General features: G+C 47.7%; 1 protein-coding gene across 2 annotated transcripts in view; it reads left to right on the top strand.

Annotated features, from left to right (window-relative positions):
* Positions 1-12,500, top strand: part of fat3a (FAT atypical cadherin 3a) — a gene marked incomplete at both ends in the record, with an annotated part of 251,969 nt that overhangs the window by 179,460 nt on the left and 60,009 nt on the right. For both annotated transcript variants that reach the window (XM_083637169.1, XM_083637168.1), the window contains 4 exons: positions 4,775-5,008; positions 5,920-6,312; positions 6,780-6,994; positions 8,077-8,214. In XM_083637169.1, coding sequence (XP_083493295.1) covers positions 4,775-5,008; positions 5,920-6,312; positions 6,780-6,994; positions 8,077-8,214 — 980 coding nt within the window. The remainder of the gene's footprint in view (positions 1-4,774; positions 5,009-5,919; positions 6,313-6,779; positions 6,995-8,076; positions 8,215-12,500) is intronic.

The following is a 12,500-nucleotide window of genomic DNA, read 5'->3' as shown; positions in this document are numbered from 1 at the left end:
CAGAAATAGCACTTCTACAGCAACCAGACCCATGTGAACAACGAAGCTTTTAGCCCAGGCTGAGGCTGTGTTCCAGTACCATTAGCCTTAGCAGAAGAACCACTCAGATCATTAGTTTTGATGATTGGACAAACACAAGTGAGATGCCATCCATTCTTCTCTATTAGAAAGAACTAATTAGGGGTCCAAGCAGCTCGCTGCTGCACCCCTGTTGTTTTTCTTCTCATTATTCTTCTTTCTCATTTTTCTCTGCTTAAAGTGTTCATGCAGCAAATAGCGTGAGACCAAAACTTACCAAATTGGCCTCACCAACGCAAACTCACCCACAGCTGAGGCACGGTGGATCAGTGGTTAGCACTGTTGCCTTACAGAAGGTCCTGGTTTTGAACCCGGGTCCGTCCCAGGTCCTTTCTGTGTGGAATTTGCATGCTCTTCCCGTGTTCATGTGGGTTTCCTCCGGGTGCTCTGGTTTCCTCCCACCATCAAAGACATGTCAAATGCAGAGGGTGAATTTCCCCACGGGGACCATAAAGGATAACTTAACTTAACTTAATAACACAATTAATAACAATCAAGTTTATGTTTTTACAATTATCCTGGAAACGGCTTGGCTTTTAGAGTCAAAACTCTTTCATCATTTTAATCCTTCAATTCATCTGCGTCTTTGGTCCAATGGTCTTCGACTCTAAAAATGCCGCATTTTGTGACTTTTTCTAAATGTTCTCGAAATCCTATTTTCGAGAACTCGTCAGAAACCGTCGGGTCACTTTTCCCCAATATTTTCTTTTTATCATCTACAGAATTCGATTATCTAAATTTATCAAGTGGCTTAAAGCAGCTACGAGCAACTTTTTCGATTGTTATTAAACAGTATAAATTTAATATCAATGCATCACATCTTACCTCTAATAGTCGACGAGACCAACGCAGAGTAGTCTCGCTTGAACCCCGAGTGAATCGGCCAGTGTAGTCTGTCTGTGGCCAAGGAAGATCAGGAAGTGAAATGAAACGGTTTGCAGCAGCCACTTCGGCCATAACCACAAAATAACTTCCAAAAAACCTGTTAGAATATAACGAGGAATGTTCGCGAGAGTATGCGTGGCGTTCACATTGTTTATGCTATGTTGCTAGGCAGCGCGAACGGGGTAGGCAGGCAGCTGCATTTCACTTCCGGGTTTCACTTCCGCGTTTCACTTCCGGGTAGCCGGGCCGGCGGTAAGGAGAGAGAGAGAGAGAGCCCCCTGTTGACGCGAGTTTAGACAGACACAGACTTAATAATCATCCAAGGGAGCAATCTCCGATTCACACAGCTTTGGTCTCAGCTACTATTATAGGTAAGATGTGATGCATCAATATTGTAATTATACTGTTTAATAACAATCGAAAAAGTTGCTCGTAGCTGCTTTAAGCAAATTTAGCCAAAGTTGGTGCACGTGTTAGGATGCTTGGTCCGAGCTTCGCTCTGCAGTCTGCAGATATTCTGCCACTAGGGGGAGCCATAAATGCGAAACGTTATATATATTATATCTCGTAACATGGTCTTCTTGGTCATGGTCTTCTACATGGTCTTCGCAATCTGCTTGGACCCCGACTATTGCATACCGCATGCGGCTATAATTCTTCTATATTCTGCTATTGGCCTGATATCCATTCTCATTGGCTACAGGGTGCTACACAACATTGTCATTGGCTACAGGGTGCTGCACAACATTGTCATTGGCTACAGGGTGCTGCACAGTTTATTTGAATTCATTCATGCTGCTTTATTTGCCTACTCCTTTTGAGGGTGGTGGGGGCTAGAGCCTATCCCAACATGATTAAGGCATCCTGTATAAACGCTTTTAATTTGACAACATACACATTCTAACTTGCCCCTAGCTTACTTCCTGTTGCAATGTTTGCTAATACAATAGCTGACAGGAAATAAGCTAGGGTTCAAACTGTTCCCATAGCAACACAATTCTGTGAAAACCGTCTATAGCTCTCCAGTCTATCACATGACTAATGCCTGGTTCAGACTACACGAATTCAGCCCGATTTTAGACCGATTTGGTCGTGCGCGACAGATTTTCAGCGTCGGGCCCGAATATGACCATCGGGGACGACGATCGGCCGTCTTCACCTCTTGTAGTGTGACATAATCAAAGACCAGCGTCGGGACCAGTCGGGACGTCTAGGACGCCTCACGACGCCCTGACGAAAAGACTGGCATGTCAGTCTTTTGGACATGGTTTCGCCTAGTGTGACACCCCGGAAGACAGGTATCAGGTCCTGGGGAGACCGCTCCCCGCTCGATACAGATTTCACCCGCTCGCACTCACCGCTCCGCTCCGCTCAAAAGAATAAAAGAGATAAAAAGGCCAGGGTGTTTTAATTTGCGTTTAAACGCCTGGGCAATGGGCATTGCTCACTACAAATAACATGAGCTCAGCAGAGTCGGCTGCATGTTCGTTTCTCTTCCTTCTCGTCTCGCAGCAGCTGGCAAGAAAATACTGGGCGTGCACATGAAGTAAGTTGGAGGCTGGAGCGGACATCACAGTGCATCACAGCAGAGCCTGTCACTCATCCAAATAACGTTAATTCTGCAAGGGATATACTGTATATAGCACCTGGATTACATACATGTTTCACATAGGGTTGTGTTTGGATTTCAATGTTTTCTTTTGCCCAATATTGAAATGTTTTACAATTGCATGTTGTGCTAACATAAACATTATTTCTATCTACCACTTTAGCCTACTTAGGCTGATTTGGTTGCTATTTCTTGTCAATGTAGTGGCCTCAATGCATGCTGGGAGATTTCGTTCACAGGTCCGCCTCCCCGACGACCTGTGAACTCGCTGACGACAGCAGACGACGTGATGACGGTGGCATACGATGCTCTGTCGGTGATAAGCGAGAATACACTTGTAGTGTGGCCAGTCTCCCGACCAAGACATGTCACGAATTTATGGCAGTATGATGGACTCGTCTGACATGGTGACATCGTGAACGACAAAAAATATCGTGTAGTCTGATCCTGGCATAACACTAGAGAGACACTCACATTTACTGAATACCTGCAGTATGGACAAGCCACCTGACTGTGGGAGAAAGGGAACCATAGACTGTATAATAATTATGGACGGAGCTACCGTCACGTCACCCATTCGTCTTTGGACTCCCATTTTGAAGCCTCGTGGTTGCCATTTTCACTGTCGCCATCTTGGTTATTTGGAGCCAGAAGTCACTTACTGTCAAATTGAACGAGATGAGCCACAACGCGGCCTGTAGTGATGCCCGGGCGCGGCCTGTAGTGATGCACGGGTCACCCAGAACCCGCCGGGTCCCACGTTCTGAGCCCGCCCCGCAGGCGCTCTGGGTTGGCAAATTATGAAAATATGGCGGGTGCGGGCGGGGCAGGCTCAGAACGTGACAAAGCAACATTATTAAATAATTTAGAGCAGTGAAACACGCAGATTAACCATTTAATAAGACGTGAACTCTCTCTCTCACACACACGTAGGCCTACACATCAGACTCTGAAGCCCTCTCTATAGCCTACATGGAGTAAAGAAACGCTTCAATGAGGTAGCCTATGTGCTCTCAAAACAAACATTTTAGAAGGATTATTTGCTGTAATTATGATTTGAAGTGTCCATGAAACTAATGCCACCGCAGATTTTCTGTTGTGGACTCGACTGTGATCTATTTGTAACTTTACTGCAACGTGAGTGGGCTACGTCACCAATTGAGAGCGCATGAGGTAATTAAAAAAAATCAGACAGCGAGTCTGAAGCCGTATCTGCAAGCCGTGTGCACCTCCTGTACTCTCTTCTACTACTACTACTACTGCTGCAACGTGACCAATTGAGAGCGCATGAGGTAATTAAAAGAAATGGGGAAGAACTGTTTCTGCAGCCTACCTTGGATTAATTGAAGAAAGACCGATAATAGCTGAGTTTGTAATGCCGACGAAGCAGAAAGAAATCAAGAAAGCAGCCGCGCAACGCATCCAGAGCAGTAGGCTACAAGTCTTGTCGCGCACACATGTGAGTGTCTGTGTGTGTGAGAGAGAGGGAGAGAGACAGAGAGAGACAGAGTTACTTTGCACACCTTGGAGAGCTCTGCTGTGCTCCCCCCGAGTCCGGAGACATATTACATTAAATTGGCCGTTGTGGGCTGCTGGGTTGGGCTGGGTTGGCATTTTCAGATATTTTAACGGGCCGGGCGGGGCGGGCTGGCAACAATGACGGGTTGGGTTGGTGCGGGCCTTAAAAAGCCCTGACCCACGCATCACTAGCGGCCTGCTATTGGTCGATGATGCTATTGGTATGTTTTCACACCACAAAACATAGTCTGCGTCATCGTCTATTTGACTCTAAATAGGACCATAATTAACTAAATGAACATCACGCTGTATTGAGGAAGACTTGAAACGAGCGATTGAGACCATAAACTCATTAGCAAAGCGTTTACTGGTGTCATAAATCAAGTGAGAAGTAGGGTCATTTTCCCATTAACTTCTATGCAATCTGACTTATTTTTGCAGCCAGGGGAGTCACCCCCTTCTGGTCATTCAAAAGAATTCAGGTTTAAGACACGTCTGCATTGGCTTCACGAATGGAGCTACAATCTACACCCTTGAAGGAAGCCCAGGAGAAGATGAAAACAGGCAAACTCCTCACAGGAAGGACCGGGAATCTAACCCACAACCTTTAGGCCTGGGGTCAAACCACACTGAGACACCTGTTTGACTTCCTCTGTATATCTCTGTTGTTTCCTTTCTGTCCAGGTGAGGTGAGGACGGCGGTGGCTCTGGACCGCGAGAAGACGGCGGCGTACAGGCTGGTTGCCCGGGCGACGGACGGCGGCGGGCGGTGGTGCGTTGCCGAGGTGACGCTGACGGTGGCGGACGTCAACGACAACCCGCCCCTCTTCAGCCTGCCTCAGTACACAGCCAGCGTCTACGAAGATACCGCCCCCAAAGCCCTGCTCACACGCATCCAGGCCATAGACCCTGATGAAGGTGAGCAGGCTTCTGCCCTCTGCCTGGTACTCTCTGGAGACCCAGCAGACAGTGGGCCCTGTCTTCCTGCGCAAAGGAGGGGAGTGTGCGGGTGGAGTGTGCGGGTGGAGAGGGTGGGTGGAGAGTGTGGGTGGAGAGTGTGGGTGGAGAGTGTGGGTGGAGAGGGTGCGGGTGGAGAGGGTGCGGGTGGAGAGGGTGCGGGTGGAGAGTGTGGGTGGAGAGGGTGCGGGTGGAGAGGGTGCGGGTGGAGAGTGTGGGTGGAGAGGGTGCGGGTGGAGAGTGTGGGTGGAGAGTGTGCGGGTGGAGTGTGCGGGTGGAGAGGGTGCGGGTGGAGAGTGTGGGTGGAGAGTGTGCAGGTGGAGTGTGCGGGTGGAGAGGGTGCGGGTGGAGAGTGTGGGTGGAGAGGGTGCGGGTGGAGTGTGCGGGTGGAGAGGGTGCGGGTGGAGAGTGTGGGTGGAGAGTGTGCAGGTGGAGAGGGTGCGGGTGGAGAGTGTGGGTGGAGAGTGTGCGGGTGTGTAATCAGGAGAGACCATAGAACATTTCACTCGGACCAAAACTTAAAAAAACAACATAGAAAAAATATTTTCTTCATTTGTTTTACATTTTGGTCCCAGTGAAATGTTATGCGATCTCTCCTGTTTCTAAATATATCTGTACCGTTTGGTTTGAACCAGTAAAACAATCTTTATATGCATTTTACTAAATGTGTATGGGAAACTAAATGGTGGATGAAAATCTCTGGTACAGTGCTGAAGCAGGAAGTAGGCGGTCGCTTTGCCTCTCTATAGTGTGTTTCAAGGACCTCCCTTGAAAGATGAGATGATTCATCTCAAGCGGTTTGTCCTACAGGAAGCTCAAGTGTTTTTTGCCTGTAGTCTGAGACTGAAGCTGCCTCTCTGCTGTCTGTCCAGCCGGTCCGGGCCGCAAGGTGGTCTACTCTCTGGCCAACTCCGCCGGAGGGTCCTTCTCCATCGACAAGTCCTCGGGCATCGTGGTCCTGGAGCGCGTGCTGGACCGCGAGGTGCAGCCGGCCTATCAGATCACGGTGCGAGCCTCAGACCAGGGCTCGCCGCTGCCCCTCTCCTCTCTGGTCAACGTCACCATCACCGTGCTGGACATCAACGACAACCCGCCCGTGTTCGAGCGCCGCGACCAGCTGGCCACCGTGCCCGAGGACGTGGGGCCGGGCACCGAGGTGCTCCGAGTTTACGCCGCCAGCAAGGACATCGGCACCAACGCTGAGATCACTTACAGCATCCGCTCAGGCAACGAGCACGGCAAGTTCCACATCCAGCCGCTGACTGGTGAGCATCAACCACTGCGTTCCTGTACCAATCACTTTTATTTATTTATTTATTTATTTATTTATTTATTTATTTATTTATTTATTTATTTATTTATTTATTTCATTTTATCTCAACCTTTTTTCCTATCAAGGACCCCTAATTTAATCCACATGGGCCAAGGAGTCGCACCCCCATTTGATGAGATTAAGATTAAGATTTTGTCTCTCCACCCAAACCTATTTTTATTGTTAGGCACTAATTGCAACTCTTTCACTCCATGTCTTACTTTGTAATGTTATATTCTTCAAAAGGTGGGTTCTCATTCATTCATTGCATCATAAGCTATAGTTTTCTCCTGCAGTTCTCTAAGCAAAATGTTGTAGTCAGGGTAAAAAGGGGTTACTGGGATTCAGAAATGGGGAAAGGGGGTACCGAAGCCAAGAAAGTTTGAGAACACAGTGACTGAATATTATCAATCCTTCAAGGTGCCATCTTGGTGTCCAAACCTCTGGACTATGAGGCGTGCAGGGACTACTTCCTGACGGTGGAGGCTCGCGATGGCGGCACGCCTCCGCTCAGCGCCGTGACCACGGTGAACATCAACCTGACGGACGTCAACGACAACGCGCCCATGTTCAGCCGCGACCTCTACACCGCCGTGGTGTCCGAGGACGCCGCCATCGGAGAGGCTGTGGTCCAGGTACAGCCCTGCACTGATTGGTTGAACTGATCCTATATACTGCATCGTTGTGATGTAGACAGGATTGGAATGAGCTAAATATAGAGCTTATTCGATTGACGTCACTCACGTACGGGCACGCCCACCGCCGCCATATTGTCGACATAACGCAGCAGCTCTCAAGTGACAGCCTATGTGGAGCAGCGTTTATAGGAAGCTAGCCGCTGTTAGCGTTACCTGTATCGTTCCAATTGTGTTCGGATGGTGACCTGCGTGACCTGCGTGCATGGCTGTAGTAATGACAGCAATAAAGTCCCCGTGGTTTGTTTCTATATACCGTCCTCAGACGTGAAGGGAGCGAGACTGGGGATACGTCAGCAGCACAGGAGATGTGTGGATAGTTAGTTGAGAGAGGTGAAACTTTCTGACAGCTCCTCACAGCAAAGTCTGTTCACCTCGTTCTTTTGTTTATTATTACAGGCATTAACGGCTGCCGTCGGCAGCATACAAATAACAACTGTGGGGTTTTTATTGGTGTCATTACCATCGCTATTTTGTAATGGAACAGAAACGACAATAAGGCTGTTACTAGTTGTCAGCTGCAGCGCTGTGTGCGCGCAGGACGGTATGTCAACAATATGGTGCCGTCCAGGGTTAGCGAATAAGGTCTATAGCCAATCAGATCATATAGCCACAAGCGACAATTCGAGGGTTCGAACCCTTCCCGCTTCCAATTTGCTTTTTAACTTTAATTGCGACTTACGGTGAATATTGAATATTTCAAATTTGTATTGACATTTTAATATGGTCCCCTGTACAGTGGGATACAACTTTGAAAATTCCAGCAGCTTTTTGCATTTTCATTCCAATATGGTCATAGTACGCTAATGCAACTTGGATTCTTGCATTTTCATTTTTACTCAAATATATACTGTACATATGTGGAAAATCATATTGTTTTTGTTATTGTGGAATTAACTTCCATTTCGAATAGTCTCTTCTCTGCTTCCATACTGGTTAGAAATGTTGTCCTAAACCTGTGTGTGTGTGTGTGTGTGTGTGTGTGTGTGTGTGTGTGTCTGTGTCTGTGTGTGTGTGTGCAGCTGACAGCAGAGGATGTGGACAGTCAGGTGAACGGAGCGATCCTCTACTCCATCGTGAGCGGAGACCGAGACAACCAGTTCTTCATCGAGCCGCTCGGCGGTGTCATCAAAGTCAACAAGCGGCTGGACCGAGAGACCGTGAGAACTCTGACACACACACACACACACACACACACACACACACACTCACACACACACACACACACACACACACACACACACACACACACACACTCATTCACTCTCACACACACACACACACACACACACACACACACACACACACACACACACACACACAGACTTGTAAGCCTTGTTTGCACAAGCTGCAGGCTGTTCAAAAGCACTGGGATGTTCTCACAAGCCGCAGGCTGTTTGGAACTTTTGATCAATTCAATGTAGACTTGATTGAGGACACCGCTCAGGGGACGTCCATATAGCACAATACAATACAAAGAGAAAAATAAATAAATAAAAAAGACAAAACACAAACAAAACAAAGTAAAATACATTCCACAATGATCAGACTTTTGCATACAGGCTGGAACGACAATGGTTCCACATTCTAGACGAGAACCTGAGGGAACTCAGTTCAGGGTTAGGCTGAAATAATCCAGTCTGCAGAGTCAGAGAACCTACACATGGACACGGCAACATCAACAAACATGTGGCTAACATTAGCTAACGTTAGCGCCGCAGGTTCTTGGAGCTTTCAACAGTCATGATGAGCCACTGTGAGTCTCTGCATGCTGCTTTTACCTTATAACGCCACAGGTGGGCAGTAGTGTGTAGGTGACGGGTGCTGGTATTTCGATCCACAAGTAGGCCGAGGTTTCAGTTTTTACAGATTATGAAAGTGCAGATTGTAAAAGGCCCTCAAAGTTGTTCACACCTAGGCAGCCAGGTAAGGGGGGAGTGGACAATAGCTCCTCATTTACATTAACCACACATTAGCCTACACAACCCATAGGTTTCATACACTTTCTGTAATAAAACATCTAAACGGATGCACTACTTTACTTGGAAAATATGAGTAATAATGAATAATAATAATAATAGGATATAAATATATAAATAAGTATTTGATAAGGGCGTTCAGCAGCTATCTCCAGTATCTCCAGCCTTCCCCTCCAGGCAGCATGGTAGATAGACCGGGGTGTCTGCTTCTGTTGGCATCGGACCCGGCTTCCACGAGGGTCCGGACGCAGTCCAGGTGACTGCAGAGCATCGCCTCGTAGAGAGGCGTGCGATACTCAGCGAGGTCTCCCCGGGCTCCCTGGGTGCTCAGGTAGGCCACACAGCCAGCGTGACCCTGCCAGGCTGCATGCCCCAGAGGGGTGCTCCTCCATCTGCTGTGGTACCACACACTCCTCTCCCGCCTCTTCCTGCAGCAGGGTTTTTTCAGGTCTCCTGCCCAGGCGACATCCTGGAGTGAGCGGCCTGTCGTCATGCCCTGCTCCAACAGCACCTCCTATAGGTCTGTCACTGTACCACACCATGTGTGTGTGTACACACTGCGTCTCAAACGGAAAGCTTTAAGAATGGACTCAAGGGTGTGGTGACATTCATTTATGATGATTATGACATAAGATTATGACATCATGGCATTATGACATCAAAACATAATGGCATCACAATCACTTGAGTGACATTAGTGACAACATCACAATTGCTCGAGTGACGTTACTGATGACATCACAATTGCTCGAGTGACATCACTGATGAAATCGCAATTGCTCGAGTGCACTGATGACATCACAATTGCTCGAGTATCTTAGCAGAGCTGTTTTAGAAAGATTATTTATTTATTTATTTAGTCATAGCTTATGCACCCCAAACAATCACTCCTCATACAAGTAAAATGTAAATTCTCTGTACATTCTATAATAAATATATGGCTAAAATAATGTTTTTCACATTACCTAAAAAAAATGCAGAGTAAAGCTATAAAAAGGATTTCTCATGTGTTTTGAATGTTCCATAGTTAAAAAATTCATTTCACACCAGAATCATCAAAATCGCCCTGGACAGTGAAATTCTCTGCTAAAAGTGGTTGAAATTGCAGCCATCTTTTAAAATGGCAGCTATTTTAAAATTTACGTGAAATAAATCAGCCTTTTCTGGGGTCATAAATGTATGGTTTGATAGCAAGATCATAGAATTCTCCACAAAGTTTTTTTTGCGTGGCAAATAGGTTTTCTGAAGAGATCAATCCCCAACGAGTATCTGTGTCTATGTTGCTGCTTCTTTCATCTGCTCCACTGCAGCTCTTTGCACCATGAAAAAGACAGGAGTGTTTGCATCTCTCCCTCTCCTCTTCACAGCTCTTTTCTTTCCTGTCACCATCTCCTCTCCCCCTCCTCCTCTCTCCTCTCTCCTCCTCTCGTCTCCTCCTCTCCTGTCCTCTCCTCCTCCTCTCTCCTTTCTCCTTCTCTCTTCTCCTCCTCTCTTCCTCCTCTCCTGTCCTCTCCTCTCTCCTTCTCTCTTCTCCTCTTCTCTTCCTCCTCTCCTGTCCTCTCCTCTCTCCTTCTCTCTTCTCCTCCTCTCTTCCTCCTCTCCTGTCCTCTCCTCCTTCTCTCTCCTCTCTCCTCCTCTCCTCCTCTCCTCCTCCTCTCTCCTCTCTCCTTCTCTCTTCTCCTCCTCTCTTCCTCCTCTCCTGTCCTCTCCTCCTCCTCTCTCCTCCTCTCCTCCTCTCCTCTCTCCTCCTCTCCTCTCCTCCTCTCCTCCTCCTTCTCTCCTCCTCTCTTCCTCCTCCTTCTCTCCTCCTCCTCTCCTCCTCTCTTCTCCTCCTCTCTTCCTCCTCTCCTCCTCTCCTCTCCTCTCCTCCGATCCTCCTCTCCTCCTCCTCTCCCCTCCTCCTCTCTTCTCCTCCTCTCTTCCTCCTCTCCTCCTCTCCCCTCATCTCCTCTCCTCCGATCCTCCTCTCCTCTCCTCCTCCTCTCCCCTCCTCCTCTCTTCTCCTCCTCTCTTCCTCCTCTCCTGTCCTCTCCTCCTCCTCTCCTCCTCCTCCTCCTGTCCTCTCTTCCTCCTCTCTTCCTCCTCTCCCCTCCTCTCCTCCTCTCTTCTTCCTCTCCTCCTCTCCTCCTCTCTTCTTCCTCTCCTCTCCTCTCCTCCTCTCCCCTCCTCTCCTCCTCTCTTCTTCCTCTCCTCTCCTCCTCCTCTCCTCTCCTCCATGCTCCAAACGTTCAGAAGTCTTCACACTCCCATCATGAAGGATTCATGAGTGTGGTTGCTGAGTGGATCTGAGCGTGCTCAGAAAAAGCACCAGGGCTTGCGGGGGATCAAAGTATTGCCTGATGAAAGTGTGTTTGGGTTATCAGAGAGCAGCCCTCTGTGTGTGTGTGTGTGTGTGTGTGTGTGTGTGTGTGTGTGTGTGTGTGTGTGTGTGTGTGTGTGTGTGTGTGTGTGTGTGTGTGTGTGTGGGGGCAGGCGTGCGTGCGTGCGTGCCACGGTTGGCGAGTAGCAGAATACATGTATTCAAAATACAGTATTTTAAATACAAAATATGAGTAACTATATTCCATTACAGTTACAGTTTGGATTTGTGGTAATCTGAATGCAGTGACTGTCTTTAAAAATTGATTACTTTAAGGGATTAATGTATTTGTTTGCTCTAAAATTCATATGAGGCACGCATACACATATAAACAACACATTTAAAAAATGTGCAACAACTGGTGCGCCTGCCACACACCACAATGGTAATGTCAGAGGAAACACAGCCAGGACGCTGTCAGGAATGTCTTTTTCACATGGAATTATAAAGAACATTTTACTGACAAACACGACCCAGACAAAATGGGCTCAGCAAGAGCATTTTGAAATATTCCCAAAGTAATCTTAAGCATTTAGAAAACGTTACAAATGACATTTTAGGGCACGCATTCCCTAATCTGAAGTGGAATACGGTTTAAAAGTAACCCTCCCAACACCGTGTGCTTGCGTGCGTGCGTGCGTGTGTATTAGGGTTTAATCCCGGGAAGCGGGATTCCCGGGAAATGCCGACTGGACCATTTCCCGTTTCCCGGGAAATACAATAGCGGGAAACAGGAAAAAATGAATTTAAGAAAATAGCTGTACAACCTATTGTAGCCTAAATCAAATAATGACCGTGATGGCATAATGACCATTACTGCAGTTAATACGGTAATTCACAGCCCACACCCACCTGTTGAGTGAGTCACACAGAGAGCATCTCTCAACAATGCACCACGCTGATGGATTCCACCACGATGTCTTCTGCAAGTTCTGCTGCCAGTAGTTTTGCGTGGAGATACTCTCCCTCTCTCTCTCTCTCTCTCTCTCTCTCTCTCTCCCTCTCTCTCTCTCCCTCTCTCTCTCTCTCCCTCTCTCTCTCTCTCTCTCTCTCTCTCCCTCTCTCTCTCTCCCTCTCTCTCTCCCCCCCTCTCTCTCTCTCTCTCTCT

The sequence above is a fragment of the Poromitra crassiceps genome (genome assembly GCF_964638095.1).
Source record: "Poromitra crassiceps genome assembly, chromosome: 5".
NCBI lineage: Eukaryota > Metazoa > Chordata > Actinopteri > Beryciformes > Melamphaidae > Poromitra > Poromitra crassiceps.
Note: the sequence above shows the minus strand (reverse complement) of the source record. Positions and strands in the feature narration are given on the sequence as shown.